The 21,768-nt window shown below is 39.8% G+C and overlaps 1 protein-coding gene across 5 annotated transcripts in view; it reads left to right on the forward strand.

Moving 5' to 3' along the window:
* Nucleotides 1-21,768, forward strand: part of ctnnd2a (catenin (cadherin-associated protein), delta 2a) — a 726,237-nt gene that overhangs the window by 556,969 nt on the left and 147,500 nt on the right. For all 5 annotated transcript variants that reach the window (XM_062021144.1, XM_062021148.1, XM_062021145.1 and 2 more), the window contains exon 15: nucleotides 12,020-12,206. In XM_062021144.1, the coding sequence (XP_061877128.1) occupies nucleotides 12,020-12,206 (187 nt within the window). The remainder of the gene's footprint in view (nucleotides 1-12,019; nucleotides 12,207-21,768) is intronic.

The following is a 21,768-nucleotide window of genomic DNA, read 5'->3' on the forward strand; positions in this document are numbered from 1 at the left end:
CTACGTTCCGTAATGTCATCAAAAGGTTCAGAAAATCTGGAAAAATCAATGCACATAAGTGGCAATGCCCGTGACCTTCGATCCCTCAGGTGGTACTGCATCAAAAAGCGACATCAGTGTGTAAAGGATATCACTACATGGGCTCAGGAACACTTCAGAAAACCACTGTTAGTAACCACAGTTTTTAGCTACATTTGTAAGTGCAAGTTAAAACTCTACTATGCAAAGCGAAAGCCATTCATCAACAACACCCAGAAACGCCACCGGCTTCACTGGACCCGAACTCATCCAAGATGGACTGATGCAAAGTGGAAAAGTGTTCTGTGGTCTGACAAGTCCACATTTCAAATTGTTTTTGGAAACTTTGGAGGTTGTGTCCTCCGGACCAAAGAAGAAAAGAACCATCCGGATTGTTATAGGCGCAAAGTTCAAAAGCCAGCATCTGTGATGGTATGGGGGTGTATTAGTGCCCAAGGCATTGGTAATTTACACATCTGTGAAGGCACCATTAATGCTGAAAGGTACATACAGGTTTTGGAGCAACATATGTTGTCATCCAAGCACCGTCTTTTTCATGGACGCCCCTGCTTATTTCAGCAAGACAATGCCAAGCCACATGTTACAACAGTGTGGCTTTGTAGTAAAAGTGTGCGGGTACTAGACTGGCCTGCCTGTAGTCCAGACCTGTCTCCCATATGAAAATGTGTGGCGCAATATGAAGCCTAAAATACGACAAAGGAGACCCCCGGACTGTTGATCAACTTAAGCTGTACATCAAGCAAGAATGGGAAAGAATTCCACCTGAAAAGCTTCAAAAATGGGTCTCCTCAGTTGCCAAACGTTTACTGAGTGTTGTTAAAAGGAAATGCAATGTAACACAGTGGTAAAAATGCCCCTGTGCCAACTAGTTTGCAATGTGTTGCTGCCATTAAATTCTAAGTTAATGATGATTTGCAAAAAAAAATAAGTTTCTCAGTTTCTATCCATCCATTTTCTACCGCTTATTCCCTTTGGGGTCGCGGGGGGCGCTGGAGCCTATCTCAGCTACAATCGGGCAGAAGGCGGGGTACACCCTGGACAAGTCGCCACCTCATCGCAGGGCCAACACAGATAGACAGACAACATTCACACTCCCATTCACACACTAGGGCCAATTTAGTGTTGCCAATCAACCTATCCCCAGGTGCATGTATTTGGAGGTGGGAGGAAGCCGGAGTACCCGGAGGGAACCCACGCAGTCACGGGGAGAACATGCAAACTCCACATAGAAAGATCCCGAGGCCGGGATTGAACCCAAGACTACTCAGGATCTTCATATTGTGAGGCAGACGCACTAACCCCTCTGCCACCGTGCTGCCCAAGTTTCTCAGTTTGAACATTAAATATATTGTCTTTGCAGTCCATTCAATTGAATATAAATTGAAAATAATCTGCAAATCATTGTATTCTGTTTTTATTTATGATTTACACAACATGCCAACTTCACTGGTTTTGGGTTTTGTAAATGATAATGAAAATGTTTTACCACATTAGCAAATACGATTATTTCACTGATAATTGAGATCCAAAAAGTTTTTAATTTCCTACAGACAAAGTTTACATGTGGCTAGAATGGACTGAATACCATATTGACCCTAAGATACAGTAGTATCTCAATTTATTAGCTTAATTGGTCCTTGACTCAAAACATTTGTATCTAAAATTGACGTCTCCAATTTAAATAGGTTGAAAAAAAATTAATTGGTGCTTGTCACCCTCAAAACACAACAATTTATCATGCAACATGCCTTATAAAAGGAAAATCGAACTTTTAGATAATAAATATTAGATAAAAACTAGGGATGTCCGATAATGGCTTTTTGCCAATATCCGATATTGTCCAATTCTTAATTACTGATACTGATATCAACCGATACCGATATCAACCGATACCGATATATACAGTCGTGGAATTAACACATTATTATGCCTAATTTGGACGACCAGGTATGGTGAAGATAAGGTCCTTTTTTTTAAAATTAATAAAACAAGATAAATAAATTAAAAACATTTTCTTGAATAAAAAAGAAAGTAAAACAATATAAAAACAGTTACATAGAAACTAGTAATTAATGAAAATGAGTAAAATTAACTGTTAAAGGTTAGTACTATTAGTGGACCAGCAGCACGCACAATCATGTGTGCTTACGGACTGTATCCCTTGCAGACTGTATTGTTATATATTGATATATAATGTAGGAACCAGAATATTAATAACAGAAAGAAACAACCCTTTTCTGTGAATGAGTGTAAATGGGGGAGGAAGGTTTTTTGGGTTGGTGTACTAAAATTGTAAGTGTATCTTGTGTTTTTTATGTTGATTTAATAAAAAGAAAACGATACCGATAATAAAAAAAACGATACAGATAATTTCCGATATTACATTTTAAAGCATTTATCGGCATCTCTAATAATAATAACAATACAACATAATGTGCTACTAACAACTACAGTAGTTTTATGAATTCATGTAATAATATTGTACATGGGAGGGTGGACTTCTATGGTATTTCCTTCAAGCTGCTTCTCCGTCAAACACACCATCAGCTGCTTTTAAATATTTTTATGGATAAATGTCCAAAGGGTTAGACTCATTCTGCTCCAGTATGGTGGAGAGTGAAAACTAGCAGTGATGCGCCCAAATTGCTTTGCCAAGCTGGCGACACGTTCGCACATAATTTTGATTACAATATTTATTTATTGAATTCTTTATTCTTTTTAATTTCATCCACTCTCCGCTCTCTTGTTCACACTCACATTCTTCCTTCCTTTGGTTGGAAACAAAGTTATGTTGATCTCTAGCTACAGTAGGGAATATATTTGTATGGCCCCATTCCTGGGTGGATCTCGTGTGAGAGGAAGAGGGGCGGTTAATCATTTCACATTGCAGTCTGCTAAAAATGTTGCCACTCTATATAGCCAGTGGTCAAAGTTGCCACAAAACACATTTGAAAATATTAAACACTCTACTACTGCCATCTGGCGGCCAAAGTCTATAGGCCACCCCCCAATTCGTCACGTTTCATGTGTCAGGTAAACCGCAACGAATAGTGCCATATGAATCCCCTTCCTACTTTATATGCTAGAGCAAGCAAGACCAGATCTTTTGGTCGGATCTTACGTGTTTCACTGTGACATTTGATACACCAACTAACGCTTGCAGCTTAAAGCATAACAGTTAGCCAAGAGACAGCTCTTCTATCAAAACACTTATGTTGAAATTGTTTTCTATTTCCTTGGAAGACCATTTATTTGTGGTCTTTTAGACGGTACATGCAAATCAAATGGGGAGTGTTTCTTCCTGGCACTCACAGATACACCAGAGGGAGGAACAGACACCCAAATGAAAGGAGTGTCTCCAAGGTTGGGCAAATTCAAATTTTAAGATAATCAAATTTAAATGGGATATTCTTTATTAGTTCTTTATCAATTTGTTTTGCCCCAAATATTTGTCCCAAAATGGATAACAACAAGGAGTCTTTTACTGTATTTAGTGTTGTCTTATATTCTGGTCAATACAGTAATTTGTGTGGAAATTGACTGTGCATTCTTGAATCTATTAAGGCTTCACTACAGTGCTATTAATCTGTTCCAAAAGGTCAGTCGAAAACTGATTCGTATGGAAACCGAAACTATTTTTGTCATAGAAAATCATGTAAATCCAAAAAATCTGTTGGAGGCACCCGCAATGTTAACATAAAACACTTTATCTAGGGAATGATTATATTTTAACATGCAGAAAACAATCCAAAATGCATTTAGATGTCAAATGAACTCGATAAATGAGCATTTAGCCTCACGTAATAAAGCTACATTCTTTTAGCATACCAATGAGGTGTAGAGATGTCCGATAATATCGGCCTGCCGATATTATCGGTCGATAAATGCTTTAAAATGTAATATCGGAAATTATCGGTATCGGTTTTGTTATTATCTGTATTTTTTTATTTTTCTATTTTTTTTTTAATTAAATCAACATAAAAAACACAAGATAAACTTACAATTAGTACACCAACCCAAAAGATCTCCCTCCCCCATTTACACTCATTCACACAAAAGGGTTGTTTCTTTCTGTTATTAATATTCTGGTTCCTACATTATATATCAATATATATCAATACAGTCTGCAAGGGATACAGTCCGTAAGCACACATGATTGTGCGTGCTGCTGGTCCACTAATAGTACTAACCTTTAACAGTTAATTTTACTCATTTTCATTAATTACTAGTTTCTATGTAACTGTTTTTATATTGTTTTACTTTCTTTTTTATTCAAGAAAATGTTTTTAATGTATTTATCTTATTATTTTATTAAAAAAGGACCTTATCTTCACCATACCTGGTTGTCCAAATTAGGCATAATAATGTGTTAATTACACGACTGTATATATCGTATCGGTTGATATCGTTATCGGTAATTAAGAGTTGGACAATATCGGAATATCGGTTATCGGCAAAAAGCCATTATCGGACATCCCTAATGAGGAGCTTTACGTTTTGTTTTTCGACGGTAAGCGGCTTCCTCTGGGGCTTAGATTCTATATCAAAAGCCTTAGGCACATAGTGTTTTGGACAACATAGTAGGACTATATAAATTAAAATGCTGTATTTTAAGAACGTGAATCTTACAAGAACTCACGATTAACTTAGTCTCCAATTCTTGGGGTGACAAGTATTGTAGATGTCAACCAAAGTGGACGTGTGTCTACTGACATTCGCACAGACAAGCCTCCATGTTACTACAGATCTAAGCAGCCAAATCAATCCTCCGTGCAGCTGCACGGAGAGAGTTAATCCTTGCAGTTACGAAGCAGGTCGGCTTCCCGGCTTGACGCTCAAATAGATTTATAGCACATTCATATAAAAATACTTATATTCCCTTTTTAAAAGTTTTTAAAAGTGAATCGCCAAAAGGCGAGGGAATGCTGTATCGTCAAATTTTAATCCTATTTTGTAGACGTTTTAGTGACTGGAGTGTGTTAACTCGTGCAGGCGCTCGTGACAAGAGAGCGAGGAAAAAGACATGCTTGATGGCTCAAACAAGGGGCCGATTAGCGCAAATTGATGGCAAAGGTTGCCATGGAAACGTGCACGAAAGGATCGAGCACTTGACTGGTGCAAAACCGCAGCGAAGGTCATTCTTTTCACCCTCCTTGTTTTCAATTGTCAGATCCACGCACATTCATTTCAGCTGCTGCACTCTTTGTTTGTGTACACTTTTGTACCTGATTGAACAACATATGTTGTCACCACATAACTAGTGACTTCTTGGTCATGTTCCACCCATAACTGTAGTGATTTTCATTGTAGCACGTTTAAACACAACATCGTTGAGTCTGTGTGTTCAGATTTTACTCAGTCAACAATAACTGTGTGACCACATTGGGGTGCATGTAAATGTCTTCTCCGACTTATTTCATAGCTGCAATAAAGCATTCCCAATGTGTTGCTCTGCGGGGTCCTTGTTCCAAAACTGTCATTCGCATGTGTGACGTGCGAGTTTGGTGACAGATGCATGAGACACGCTGACTTTGTAGCAGCTTGGTAAAAATGTGGCATGACAAAGGGACTTATCGTTTGTCCCAATCTGTTCCTGCCTGACTAAATCATTACTCAGCGTCTCTCTCTTGTGTCCCCTCTTGTTAGCAATCTATTTTTTATGGGTTTCATCACAGTCATGCAGTCCCGTACACTGCTGCAATAAGCAATGTTTGAAGTAATATTTGAACCGTCTTTACGTAAATACAGAAAAAATAAAAGTATCCACTCAGTGCTGGCGCTTCTTTTAGGTCGGCCTCAGTACTGGTGCATTTGTGGCCAGGTCAAGGATTTTGTGCAATCAAAGTCAACATTTTCTGAACCAAATTATTGCGCATAAAAGATTAAGAATGGAGAGGACAAGTATTTTGGCTCGGACAGTTTGATGGGATATTTTGCTTCGATTTCTGCTTGAAGAGCGTGTATGTGGGCGAGCAGTCGAAGACAGGAGTGTTAAAACTTACATGTGAGTTCCTGAAACATATTACAAACCCCAAAACCAGTAAAGTTGGCACTTTGTGTAATTCGTAAATAAAAACAGAATACAATGATTTGCAAATCCTTTTCAACGTATATTCAATTGAATAGACTGCAAAGACAAGATATTTAATGTTCGAACTGAGAAACTTGTTTTGCAAATAATCATTAACTTAGAATGTAATGGCAGCAACATGTTGCAAAAAGGTTGTCACAGGGGCATTTTTTATCACTGTGTTACATGGCCTTTCCTTTTAACAACACTTGGTAAACGTTTGGGAACTGAGGAGACCAATTTTTCAAGCTTTTCAGGTGCAATTCTTTTGATGATATTACGGACGGTAGATGGTGAAATTAAATCCTTAAATTCCTTGCAATAGCTGGTTGAGAAATGTTGTTCTTAAATTGTTTGACATTTGTTGACAAAGTGGTGACCGTCGCCCCATCCTTGTTTGTGAATGACTGAGCATTTCATGGAAGCTGCTTTTATACCCAATCATGGCACCCTCCTGTTCCCAATTAGCCTCTTCACCTGTGGGATGTTCCAAATAAGTGTTTGATGAGCAACTTTCTCAGTCTTTTTTGCCATTTGTGCCAGCTTTTTTGAAACATGTTGCAGGCATCAAATTGCAAATGAGCTAATATTTGAAAAAATTACAAAGTTTTCCAGTTTGAACGTCAAGTATCTTGTCTTTTCAGTCTATTCAGTTGAATATACTGTAGGTTGAAAAGGATTAGCAAATCATTGGCAGAAGGGTTAGTGCGTCTGCCTCACAATACGGAGGTCCTGAGTTCAATCCCGAGCTCGGGATCTCTCTGTGTGGAGTTTGCATGTTCTCCCCGTGACTGCGTGGGTTCCCTCCTGGTACTCCGGCTTCCTCCCACCTCCAAAAAACATGCACCTGGGGATAGGTTGATTGGCAACCTAAATTGGCCGTAGTGTGTGAATGTGAGTGTGAATGTTGTCCGTCTATCTGTGTTAGCCCTGCGATGAGGTGGCGACTTGTCGAGGGTGTACCCCGCCTTCCGCCCGAATGCAGCTGAGATAGGCTCCAGCGACCCCCCCCCGACCCCGAAAGGGACAAGCGGTAGAAAATGGATGGATGGATGGATGTATTTTGTTTTTATTTACGATTTACACAATGTGCCAACTTAACTGGTTTTGGGGTTTGTATTTGTATCTGTTTTTTGCTCATTTTTCAACAATTTATTTTGTAAACGTCTATTTTGGTGAATAATTACAATGCTTTTCGCTTTTTGATGACGTTCTGGTCGAATGAATGCGACCTGAGCGCGGGAGTGTTCACATTAAGGACGCTTCACATGTACTAAATTTTCCGCACTATAAGGCGCACGTAAAAACCTCCAATTTTCTCAAAAGCTGACAGTGCGCGTTATAATCCGGTGCGCCTTATATATGGACCAATATTGAGCCACAACAAACCTAAACTTCATTTTCATAAAGTTTAGGTCTCGCAACTACGGTAAACAGCCGCCAACTTCTTTTTCCCCCGTAGAAGAAGATGCGCTTCTTCTTCTACAATAAGCAGCCGCCGAGTTCATTTTCCCCCGTAGAAGAAGAAGCGCTTCTAACCCAAAAATGGCTCCTATTAAGAGATACGCTTACGACGCAGAGTTTAAACTTAAGACGATCAGTTACACAGTAGAACACGGGAATAGAGCAGCAGCGAGAGAATTTAACATAAAGAAATCAATGGTGTTTAATTCGGACACTGAAGAATAGAATAGAATAGAATAGAATAGAATAGAATGGACTTTATTGTCAATATATAGATTAAGGACTCCAATTAAAGGTGCGGTAGTGGGAACAAATATGGGGTAAAAATAAATTACACAACAGGTAATAAAGAAAAAACTAACAATTGAAATTAACAGACTACTATCCAATAAAAATAATAAGCAATCCTGTACAATAAACAAAACACTATAGAAATACAAAATACTGTAGAATATACAGAACAAGACAAGAGACAAGAGTACCGGAGTAATAAATAGCATTCAGTGTCGGACGTATTGCACTCGAAGGGTAATATTGCACAGTAGGGTATTGGGGTAGGATATTGTATAGGGGTGAATTATTATTATACGTTAGAGTTCAAGATGGTGACAGCTCTGGGAAAGAAGCTGTCTCTGAGCCTGTTTGTTCTGGCTTTGATGCACCTGTAACACCTGCCCGATGGTAACAGGTGGAACAGGTGGAAGCCAGGGTGTGTGCTGTCCTTGGTGATGCTTTTTGCTCTGTTGAGGCAGCGGGATTCATGGATGAGGAATAACTTCATAAAGTGAGCTTTACATGTTTATTTTGTGTGTTGTGTTGTGTGACATTAACGTTTGAGCAACGTTGAGTTTTTGATAGATTGTTATAGCTCTGCACTATTTCGAGTGTTACTATATTGTGATTGCACTAACGTTTGTTTTACCGTAACATTATCACTGTTTTTTACGTGTTCAGGGAAAAGTTCCCCTCCACTATGTGATATAAATGTTGCACTACATGTTATACCTTGCTGTTGTTAAAAGATAAACAAAACACCACGTCACTGACTTTACCTCGCGGAAAATAATAAAACAGCTGTTTATTCATTTTGGGAGTGAACAGAGTTGTCAGAACGCTGGTTTGTAATCTATTAATAAAGTTTGACTGACCTATCTGACTGTTTTGTTGACATTCCCTTTAGCGCAGCTCCATCTAATGGGTGCAAAGGTGCGCCTTATAATCCGGTGCGCCTTATATATGAACACAGTTTTGAAATATGGCATTCATTGAAGGTGCGCCTTATAGTGCGGAAAATACGGTATATCCGATTTATATCCACATGCGAAAGAGACCTTGGACGGATATTAAAAATTCTGAAATTGCACTATTCACACGGACAAGAAAACATTTGATACAGGTCAGACAAAAAAATTGGTATTGACCGGCAGTGTGAACAAGGCCCAAATTTCATATGGCAACATTCAACTTTTTTGTGTTTTTATACTCATTAAGATCCAAAGAGTCCAAATAAATAAAAAAACATTTGCAATACAAGGCTACAAGTGAAGGAAGTGTTTCTTGCCCCATGCATTGCTGATCAAATAAACGAAAGACAAAGTATTCTCCGGAATAGCGGATATACAGACATGCATGGTACATTGACAAACCTGGGGAGTGTGCATTGCCCTGAAAGGTGAGGTGTGGAAGCGTGCATAGCAACTCCAAAAACGCGAAGCCCAGCCTTTGACTAGTGGGAGTCATATTAAGCAAAAGAAAACAAAACCTGGCATGGAGACAGTCTTCTGTCATTTCGCCTTCCCAATGAAATACATGTAAGTAAGCTTGTGCTGTCCAAAGTGCAGACCAGTGTTCATTTGTGGCTCCTGGCTATTTTTTTAGAGGCCAAATTGTCAGGAACTCCCATGGCTGTAGTTGGCGTGACCCCATGATGCAGAGACAGGAAGCTATGTGCAGTTAAAAAAAAAAAAAAGCACACCATAAACGTTCGTCACAATAGACAAATCAAACCAGTGTTGCAAGGAAGGCGACACAAACCGATAAACTCTCCTGATTAGTGATCAGAGGCAGGCGAGTCCCCTTGACACTATTAAACAGCAAGTGTGAAGAATAGCGCTCAGAACAGTTGTGAAGTTACTGCAAGACATAACCGAAAAGGGAAGTGTGCGAGACAGGAAGAAACACTAAACACAGGAAAACAACACAAAAACCAATAAACTGTCATGCAGATTATGATCAAAATAAACATTGAAAACTAGAAAACTGCATAAAATTGGCCAACAGACATAATGTAATAAGAAAAAGCGGAAATGTTGATAAGTATGCAGGGACATAATTTGGTGGTGGGGACACGTCACCTGCACTTTCTACCCTCCAAAAATAATGTTACACTCCATTGAATGGAGACCAGCCAAGCACTCTCGCCAAGCAGAAAGCGGCCACTCGAGATGAAGTTTGTTTCCCAGCTTTAGACCGCCCACAAGCTTACTGATTGGCCCCCGGTCCTTGCTAACGTGACACTGCGCTACCACCGCTATGATTGACAGCGTGCAGCAGCTGACCAATCAACAGTTAAATGTGCCGACGGGCAGTTGGATGCAGGTGGACAGAAGAGTTGCCCTCCACACAGCAATACAAATCACGGGGTAAGAAAAGAAAAAAGGAAAAACAAAAAGAGACGTGTGCTTCACTTCAAGGTGGCGATGTTGTTGACATAACACTTTTGTGGCATAAACATCCCAGCTGGCACAATGGCTCGCATTCATGCCTTTTGTTTTAGAGGACTTAAACTAAATAATCACGCGATCCCAAAAGAAAGTAATCATAGTTTTGTTTTGTGATTTTTTTAATGTTGATTTGGTTATTTTGTGCATAAAATAACTTATTGAACAATTGGTTTCCCACCCATGTATTCATGTTACCCCAAAACATGGATCGAATCCCTTCAAGCCACGCCCCCTGTACTCAAGCCAATCGTATCCACCCCACAACTGAAAACAACATTGCGTTCCTGCAAATATGCACAGCATTTTTTTTTAGCCTTTAATAACTGAACGCCATGCATAATGGCCAAATATGCAAATCTTCATTTGACTTTTGGACACAATTTTTTCCAGGTCCACTTGTGTGGTTTGGAGTCTTTCGATTGTATAATAATGATCTAGTTGGTAAGGTCTGAAGATAGCAAACCAATTCAAAAACTATGTAAATGATCAAAATATTAGTATGTATTAACTAATTAAAAAGTATTTAATCCCTCCCTACATTTTTTATACCACTTATCCTCAAAGCTGCAGCCTGTCCCAGCTGACTCAGGCGAGAGGCGGGGTACATCCTAGACTGGCGGCCAGCCAAAAGTTGTGTTTGTTTCTTGTGGAGAAGAAGCAGGAACAACAACATGTACCGATATTTCAACTCTTTTTTTTTTTTTCTCAAACGACAAAGTTGTCATCCTCCAGCATAGCTTAGATCTGCTTCCTGTTCCTGCATACAGCGCTAAGCTTTCTGGGTAAAAGTATATAAACATTGACAGCCTGGTTTACACGTATTTATATATTTATTTAACCTTCATTTATCGAGGGTATAGCAATTAAAAACATATTCTCATTTGCATTGCCGACCTAGTAAAGAAGCAGCATTTACATGTTAGAGAAGTTGAAGTGTGACGATAATCTCTCATCGTTTATAATTTATATAAATGTATATCATTTTAAACTAATCACCGCAATAGACCGCTCTCAACAGTTTACAAACGCTCTTAACGTGCGGTGTAAATGTGTCGGAACACAAATGAATGTTTAGGATGGACAAACATTTTTCAAGCGTAAAACATACACAGAGAATGTCTGCAACTTTTGGACAACAGAGTAGACAGCAGACAACAAAGAAGCCTTTGGTGGTGTTTCTCTCTGTAATTATAATTATTATTAGATATATTAATTAAGACAGTTCAGTAATTTGACAATGAGCTTTGAGTATGACTGCCTTCTAGTGTGTACTTTTAAGTGTGTGGTATTTCTAGTGAGGTTAAGGTTACAAGGAAGACTTATTGATATCAAATTCATAAAATCTAAATTTTTTTCAGTGTTTTGAAAAAAAAAAAGCCTTGAAACATCACAACTTTTTTTTTAAATATGCTGCAATTTTTGATAGTTTTGGCATTTTAGTTTTCAAATCCGTCTACAGTGTCCAGCTCCAACTTCTGTCCTTAAAAAGTTCAATCAACCACGTTTCCTGTGAGAGGTTAATGCCAGCACCTGTTTAAAATTGCTTGAAATATGTGTTTCTAAATGTCATGGCGGCAGAAGTAAGTTGAAAAGTTCTGCCCTTTTCTCGTAAGCCTGAACTCCAAGTAAGCTTTAAAAGGCAGCTATTTAAACGAAATGAACCAATTTTCTGGTTGGAATGAGTCATTTTCATGTATAAATTAAAAACTATTTTTGTGTGCAGGCGTGCTCTGGAACCTGTCGTCATGTGACGCCCTCAAGATGCCAATCATCCAAGATGCCCTGGCTGTTCTGACCAACAGTGTCATCATCCCCCACTCAAACTGGGACTCCTCCCCCAATCACCATGACGACCGCAAACTCCAGCTTCATACTTCGCAGGTGCTGCGCAACGCTACGGGATGTCTCAGGTAAAAACGGTACACACAACACGATCAATAAACGTTTCCTCCTTCCTGTGTCTTTACACTAGACTTTGCATGTGTTTACTGTTTTTAAATTAGATTTGCTTGCTTGCAGTCATGCTATAGCAGCATGCATGATTTATTTATTATTTATTTATTTATCAGCTTTATCTATTTTTTACTTTTACAGCCAGCACCACATTCCCATTAGTCGGCGTATACAACCTTTTTACTGTCATGTATATTCACCGTACTGTATATGTTTAATATAGATGGATGGGTGTGCATATTGATTAGTCCATTATTTATGTGGCACTGTATCACTCTAGTGCAGGGTTCTTCAAGGTTCTCCAGGGTTCTTGCCAAATGATTGAACATTTAGAACGGTCTTTTACGTGAAAAATGAGTACTACTTTGCACAATAGTATAAGACAGGGGTCCCCAACCTTTTTTGCACCAAGGACCGGTTTAATGTAGGCATTAGTTTTACGGCCCGGCCTTACACGTGTGGCAGATAGATATAGCAAATAAGTGCATGAAAAATGAATACATGAAAAAACTCACCTGGCCTTTTCCCTTTGCAAAAAAACTCTCCTTAGACTTTTGTTTTTTGCTCATTTTTGCTAGTAGTAGGCTTTGTTTTGGCTTTAGTATCTGATGGGTTATAGGTGATAAATCACATTTAAGGACAAGAGCATGGATCTAAAGTATAAGAAAGCTAGAATACTTGACATTAGTTCCAATAGATTTCTAAAAGTTATGTATTCATATTTTGTGCAATATTTCATACTTAAATACACTAATGTTAACTTTTTTGGTCCAATTTTACATGCGCAAATACATGCGTTATTGCTAACTACTTATGTAATAGGACCATGTGCAATAATACCAGCACTTTAACTTACTAGGCCAAAGGAGATGGGTATTTGTTTTCTTCAGCACAATTATTATATGCAACAATTTAGCACTTCTCCATCTGCCTTAAGCACTTTAACTACTATGGTCACTTTTTTCCTGATCTGCCCTGATCTTAAGTCATCAACCTGCCGCGGACCGCAAATGGAACCTAGCTTTTGGTTACGATTTGGCACCTTTACATTTTATATGTTTATTTACGTGCATTATCCCATGTAACAAATATGTAAGGAATGCCAACTTCCAATCAGTAGTTTTATAATACATCTATTAACCAGCTCCATCAGATTGGTTGGGAAGTGTTGGTTTTCATTCAGGATGTCTCTCTACATTGCTGTATTCATCTTTCCTTCTATCCTGACTTGTCTCCCAGTTCCTGCCACTGAAAAACATCGATCAACCACACAAACTCAAGGCAAAAATAGCGGCGTGGCAGAGCCATCTATAGAGTTACAACTGCCGTTTGCATGTGAAGTGTACATTATTTTGCTATCACAATTAATAATTGAACTACCATCTCAGCACTGCAAAGCGGTGAAAACCTGTGTGTGTGCGTGTATAAATTGAGGCTTTATGACTGATTGTGTGTATCTTCATAGTTCAGATACTAGATTATCATGTTTGTTAAACATTCCCCTTCCATTTAGTATCACATTTGTAAACAGGCTTATATCATCGGGATCGCAAATGAAAACAAGAGAAGCTCATTTTCAACAGAAACATTGCAACATTCGATAGGGATGAAGTTATGTAGTGCCCAAGTCAATCAATCAATCAATCAATCAAACTTTATTTATATAACATTTTTCATGCACAGGCAAGTTGCAACACAAAGTGCTTTATACCAGTAAAAAAAAACGAAGAAGAAAACAAACAGCACTATGGACAATAATAAAAACATGGCACGGCACTAAGGGTTGAAACATGCAGGATTGAGGAAGTGACATTTTTGGTCAAAGTATAATATTTTTACACAGAATTATTGGGACATGCCCTGTCATGTTTGCTGCTTTAAGCAATCATCCATGCGTGTGCGTGTTTGCGTGTGTTAAATGATGTATATGAGTGTGCTTATGGTAAATATTTCAAGTAAATTAAAGAAATAAAAAAAAAGTCTTACATTTTCGGTATGCCGAACTCTACGGGTGTTAAAAATTTCATTGGATTTGAAAAAAATAAGATATTGTTTTGCAGCTTTTATATCAATCAATCAATCAATGTTTATTTATATAGCCCTAAATCACAAGTGTCTCAAAGGGCTGTACAAGCCACAACGACATCCTCAGTGTCGAGTGGGTCTGACATAATATTGTGAAAGTCCAACACATCAGCGAAAGTCCAGTCCATGGTGGGGCCAGCGGGAACCATCCCGAGCGGAGACGGGTCAGCAGCGTAGAGATGTCCCCATCTGATGGACAGGCTAGCGGTCCACCCCGGAGCAGAGTAGAAAAGAAAAGAAAAGAAACGGCAGATCAACTGGTCTAAAAAGGGAGTCTATTTAAAGGCTAGAGTATACAAATGAGTTACTTGGACTTTCTTAGTAGTGAAGTTAAGTATTAAATTAAATATATTTTGATGCGTTATCTGATTAGGTAGATACCAATAAGAGGCAGAACACTTCATAATTTTATCAAGACTGTGACAGAGATTTGTTTATCAAAAGTAAATAAGTGTAACATGTATACACCACAAAAAATATACACTGAAATACAGATGAACAAAAATGTTTTAATACAAAATGACTTGTGAAGTCATGTTTTGACAACAAGCATATTCACATTTTTTTGGTTGAAATACAGTAAGTTACGAAAATAAATGTTATAAAAATGAGTCGCTCCTGACCATAGTCAGTTTTAAAATTGATAAAATGGCATTGTAACACAAGTTAGGAAGTTATTAACATATCCTAACCTTTTTGTAGCTTTCATTTTGATTTATTTGCATTTAACATTCAATGTAAAACAATAGCTACTCGCGTGTTTCCTGATTTATCCCCATTTTTTTTGTCCATAATGCATACTTGCCAACCCTCCCGGTTTTACCGGAGACTCCCGGAATTCAGCGCCTCTCCCGATAACCTCCACGAAGAAATTTTCTCCCGATAAACTCCCGGAATTCAGCCGGAGCTGGAGGCCACGCCCCCTCCAGCTCCATGCGGACCTGAGTGGGGACAGCGGTGACAGTCTGTTTTCACGTCCGCTTTCCCACGATATAAACAGCGTGCCTGCCCAATCACGTTATAACTGTAGAATGATCGAGGGCGAGTTCTTGGTTTCTTATGTGGGTTTATTGTTAGGCAGTTTCATTAACATCCTCCCAGCGTGGTAACGACACACAACAACAGCAGTCACGTTTACGTCTACCGTAAAGCAGTTCGTCTGCCGTAAACAGCAATGTTGTGACACTCTTAAACAGGAGAATACTGCCATCTACTGGATAGCCTCCGGAACACTGAAATTCAAGTATTTATTTTATTTATATGTATAATAAAATAAATATATATAGCCAGAATTCACTGAAAGTCAAGTATTTCATACACATATATATATATGAAATATATATGAAATACTCGAGTTGGTGAATTCTAGCTGTAAATATACTCCTCCCCTCTTAACCACGCCCCCCACCCCCAACCACACCCCCGCCCCGACCAGGAGTGCTGGCCGAGTGCAGCTGGGATAGGCTCCAGCACCCCCACGACCCCGACAGGGACAAGCGGTAGAAAATGGATGGATGCTACAATTTTCTTAAATTATTTAAAGACTTCTATTACAGCAGCACTTATGTTCTGTGCCAAAGAAGAAAAGAAAAATGAAATATCCCCCCACTATATGCCATGACTATAAATAATATCATGTGTCTATACATTTTTCATAAGTACAGTACACCTCTGCATAAGAATGTATTCGTATTAGCATTAAGGAAAACAGAAAAACAAACATCGATCAACTTACAACAAAGAAGCACTTTAAAAAGTTGTTTTTTAGTTTATAACAGAAGAGATTTAAAGTGCATTAATTTGCCTGAAATAAAAACATGTAATCCTTATTTAAACTACAAACATTTTTTGACCGACTTGAATTATTTGATATTGAAAAATTACATTAAATAATCTCAATAAATTATAATAATAAATTCAAATTGTTTCAAATGGAAACACTTTAACCAACAAAACAATAATGAATAAAACAATTTGTGCTGATTTTTTATTTGTTTAATCAAAATGAGGAAGCCGGGATTAATGGCAGTATCATGCAGTATCATTGAAATATGATACTGCATGATACTGATAAAGTTCACCCCGGGCATTGCACCGTGCTCCTCCACAAAGGGCCCGCCCCACTATTTGAGAAGAACTGCATTATAGTGATACATAACCTATACAAAACTCCTTCAAATTCTTTTAAAATATGATCTTTGCTGTGTTTTTTTGTCATCAAAATGTCACGCTAAATATTGAGTGCAATTCTGAACAATCACAAATAGAATACAAGAACATTGGCCTTGAAATCATTTTGAGAAATGTTCACAAACTCTGAAAAGTTTGTGAAGAGCTTGAGGGCAGTTCTGCAAAGTGCAAAAAGTAAGGATCAATGTCCAAACTGCGATATAAAGTCTACAGTGTTCATGAATTATAGATAATCAAGCGAAGGGGCTAATGTTGTGCTGAAACAAAACTGGAATAATTTAGTATTTACATTAGAAAAGCAATGTCTCAAGTGCTGCATTTTGGGCTGCACAGATCAAAGGTGACCTATGCCGCTCGGAGCTATTAGACGTTCTTCTAGCATCTTGTTGGATGGATGTTGCTTTTTGATGTGCTTTGACAACCCAGAAGAACCTTTTATCAGCACAATGCATCAAAAAACAAAGTCTGAAAAGACCAAGGACTTGTATAAGTAGATGAGTTGTTGCTATGGTTACCAGCCTGACTTACTGCCAGAAAGTGAAGGTTCTTAAACTCTGCACACTCAATTGGGGCAAAGACAAAAGGTTGCAAGATTTCTGACATTCATTACACAGATTATACTTTAAGGAATCCTTTTTACAGACAAATTAACAAGCAGTCAATCTTCACTTTAGAAACAATTTTTAAATACGTTAAGTAATTGTGGATGAATACATAAACATGTGTTCATATCATTAGTCAGTGTTATAGAATAGAATAGAATAGAATAGAAAGTACTTTATTGATCCCTGGGGGAAATTCAGCACCACAGTTCGCTCACAATAGACAGTAATAATAATAAATAATAAAATATATATATAGTATATTATATATATAATATATAAATAATATAAATATATTCTACATATACTCTCCATTTAAGTGCAGTCAAGGAACATATGCATTATACAGTCTGATGGCTGTCGGTATGAAGGACCTCCTGTGTCGTTCCGTGTTGCATTTTGGGAGTCTCAGCCTTCCACTGAACGTGCTCATTCTCTCTGCAAGGTCCGAGTGTAGTGGGTGGGAGGTGTTGTTCATAACGGCTAGGAGTTTTGCTAGACTTCTCCTCTCTGACACCACTGCCAGAGAGTCTAGCTCCACTCCCACCACGTTACTGGCCTTCTCTACCAACTTGTCCAGTCTGTTTGCGTCCCTCGCTCTCAGTCCGCTGCCCCAGCAGGCCACAGCGTACAAGAAGGCGCCCGCCACCACCGACTCGTAGAACATCTTCAACATCTTTGTACAGACGTTGAAGGATCCTAGCCTCCTGGGGAAGTAGAGGCGGCTCTGTCCCTTCTTGTAGAGTGCCTCAGCATGTTTTGACCCATTCAGCTTGTTGTCCATGTGTACACCCAGGTATTTATAATCCTCAACCATGTCCACATCGACCCCCCTGATGGAAACAGGGGTCGCCGGAGTACTCCTTCTCCTTCCCAGGTCCAAAACCAGCTCCTTGGTCTTCGTCACATTAAGCTGGAGGTGGTTCTTTCCACACCATGTGACAAAGTCCTCCACCTGTGCCCTGTATTCCTCATCGTCATCATCCTCAATACACCCCACTATCGCAGAGTCATCAGAAAACTTCTGAAGGTGGCAGGACTCTGACTGATAGTGGAAATCGGTGGTGTAGATGGTGAAGAGGAAGGGGGAGAGGACTGTGCCCTGCGGGGCCCCGGTGTTGCTGACCAGCCTGTCAGACACACAGTCCTGCAGTCGCACGTACTGTGGTCTGTCAGTCAGGTAATCAACAACCCAGTACACCAAGGGGGCCTCCACCTGCATCGTCTCCAACTTCACACCCAGTAGTCCAGGCCGTTTGGTATTAAAAGCACTGTAGAAGTCAAAAAACATGACCCTCACACTGCTCGCAGGCTTGTCTAGGTGGGTGTGGGCTCGGTTCAGCAGGTAGATGACTGTGTCCTCCACTCCCAGTCGGGGCTAGTAGGCGAATTGGAGTGGGTCCAGGTGGGGCTTGACTGTAGGGCGGAGTTGTTCCAGGACCAACCTCTCCATGGTCTTCATGATATGGGAGGTTAGAGCCACCGGCCTGTAGTCCTTCGACATGCTGGGTCGCGTGCACTTGGGGATGGGACCACGCATGAGGTTTTCCACAGTGTGGGGACTTTCTGCAGCCTAAGGCTCATGTTGAAGATGTGCTGTAGCACACCACACAGCTGTGGGGTGCAGGCTTTGAGCACCCTGGGGCTCACACCGTCAGGACCCGTGGCCTTGCCTGTGTGTAACTTCTTTAGCTGGCATTCACCTGTTCTGCAGACAGACACACTGGGGGAGGGGTCTCAGGTGATTGGGGGAGGGGGGTTCATCAAACTGAGGGTGAGGTGTTAAGTGGGGGGAGGAAGTCATTGGAGTTGGGGGACTGTGAGGAGGGGGGGGGGGTGGATTGGTTCGCTGAAGTTGTCAGGGGGCCGGCTGGCATGTCTTGGGGGGGCAGGAGCTTGTCGGAGCCACTGTCAATCCTGTTAAAGAACTGGGTAGTTCATTGGCCCTCTCTTTGTCTCCGTCCACCCCCCTACCCCCTGACGGTTTGAGGCCAGTGATGGTCTGCATACCTCTCCAAATCGCCTTCATGTAGTTGTCTTTCAGCTTCCCTTCCAGCTTCCTCCTGTAGTTCTCCTTGGCCTCCCTGAGTTTGGTCTTCAGCAGCCCCTGAACTCTTTTCACCTCCTCCCTGTTACCAGTATTGAATGCTCTCTTCTTCTCATTCAGTAGGGCTTTGATGTCCTTGGTCACCCACGGCTTGTTGTTTGGGTAGCAGGTGACCGTCTTTGGTGGGACATTTGAGTCAACACAGAAGTTGATATAGTCTGTGATGCGCTCTGTGAGCCCGTCAATGTCCTCTCCATGAGGCTCCATGAGCACCTGCCAGTCAGTTACCTCAAAACAGCCCTGTAGTGTCTCTTGGACCCCTTCTGACCACCTTCTCACTTTTTTTTTTTGGTTACAGGCTGTCTTTTGACCAGAGGCACATAACAGGGGTTGAGGTAAACAAGGTTGTGGTCTGACCGGCCCAGCTCGGGTAGTGGTATGGAGCTATACGCATCCTTGATGTTTGCGTACAGCAGGTCCAGGATCTCATTTCCTCTGGTGTGGCAGCTGACATACTGAGTGAAGTTGGGTAGTGCTTTGTCCATAGTAACATGGTTAAAATCTCCCGAGATGAGGATGAGAGCTTTCGGGTGCTTGGTTTGTAATCTGGCTATCGAGCTGTGGATGACATCACTGGCAGCTGCAGCGTTAGCAGAGGGGGGGATGTTTACTGCCATCACGATAACATGCGGAATCTCCCTGGGCAAATAATATGGTCTGAGTCCTACAGCTAACATCTCTATATTCGGGTCACAGTGGCGCTCTTTTATTGTTATATGACCGGGATGACAATATTTATTGTTAATAAACAAAGCAAGCCCCCCTCCTTTCCGCTTGCCATTGATTCAGTCCCGGTCAGTGCGCACTTTTTGAAACCCGTTTATAGAGACATTACTATCCGGAACATCGTCGTCCAGCCACGTCTCAGTAAAACACATTAGGCTACACTCACGATATTCTTTCTGACTAGCGGCAAGCACCGACAACTCATCCATTTTATTAGCCAGAGACCGCATGTTACCCATGACGACGGAAGGAAGATATGGTTTATATCTCCTTCTCTCCCTCCTCGCTTATGTACCTTCATAAAAATTTAAAATGTTGAAATTCCAATAATCAACCACTCAGAAATACACAGTGTGTTTGAACGCCCGATCAGGGCAGGGTGCACAATAAGAGGGGAGATTTTTTTCATGGTTCTGTGTGTGTTTTATAAACAAATAAAGCGCGCGGGCACACACATACATACAATAAAGATAATTAAATAATTATTTAGTGGAAATCGGTCTATAGAGTCCCAAACAAATTAACTACTATCCTATAGGGCTGCAATTAAAGGGGAACTGCACTTGTTTTGGAATTTGCCTATTGTTTACAATAACTATGAGAGATTTATTTTTAATGCATTCGAAATAGTAAATAAATGTGATCAAAAATCTGCTTACAACGGAGCCTATGGGAGCCGCTCTATTAATCTCTGTGTAAAGCCCTTAAAAAAACATCCAACACCTCCATTATGGTTTTATATACATGATGTAAGTATACATGTAATGTAGTAACGAGCACATTTATAATAACATTTATATTTACATATTTTGATAATTTTAAGCATACGTTAATTTAAAAAACACATAAATAAAACATTTGTGTTTTATTTAAACCGTTTCTTTGAATTTGATATGATTGGATTTTTCTTTTATTTGATGCAATTTCATTTAATACAGTTTCATTTTATTTCATACACTTTCAATGTATTTTGTACAATTTAATTTGGTCTTACAGATTTGTATTTTATACAATTATATTTTTGATTGAGATTTTCTAAGTGGATCTGCTTTTTGCAGCCTGTGTGAGCAGATGTGCGTGTTTGTGCACGTGTGTGTGTGAGTTTGTGCATTGATGAGACTATTGTCAAAGGAGGCCAAGCATCTTATGATACTGATGGACCAATATGTTGGATAATCAATTGGTAAGCTTATTAACACACTCGCATATGCATACACATATACAGACGCACGCACACGCACACAGCATACTCATATAGACTTATCATGCCAGACACTTGGTCTATTGTGAACGCCTTTCAATATCCTCCATCGCCTCCATTCAGCAGTGTTTACCTCCCTGCAGAGTGTTGGTTTACAGCCAAGGCGAAGATAGAGGGGAAAAAAATACCTGCTGTCTCCACATTGTATACACTGTAACTGTCTGCAGTTCTGTTTCTGGGTTTATCGGGATCACACACACACACACACACACGCGCACACACAAACACACACACATTCTTGTATTTGTTACCTTCTTGATACCTCCGAATAATGCCTACTTCTTTAGGACCACCCTTCCTCGATATACAAAGATTTGTATTTACAACATTAATAATATATACAAACTATGTAAATATAAAAAAGGTTGTTGTGAAAAATGAGTTGGAATCTCACAAGAAAAAGGTCGCAATTTCACAAGAAAAACGTAGAATTTTGGCAGTATTGTTATGTATCGACAAGGGGGAAGGAGATGGCACGACAACAGGAGGTATAGCTCAACGGGTTTTATTGAGCCTTTAATGAATACATGGGGTTTGTATGCTACTAT

This window comes from Entelurus aequoreus, linkage group LG15, assembly GCF_033978785.1.
Source record: "Entelurus aequoreus isolate RoL-2023_Sb linkage group LG15, RoL_Eaeq_v1.1, whole genome shotgun sequence".
NCBI lineage: Eukaryota > Metazoa > Chordata > Actinopteri > Syngnathiformes > Syngnathidae > Entelurus > Entelurus aequoreus.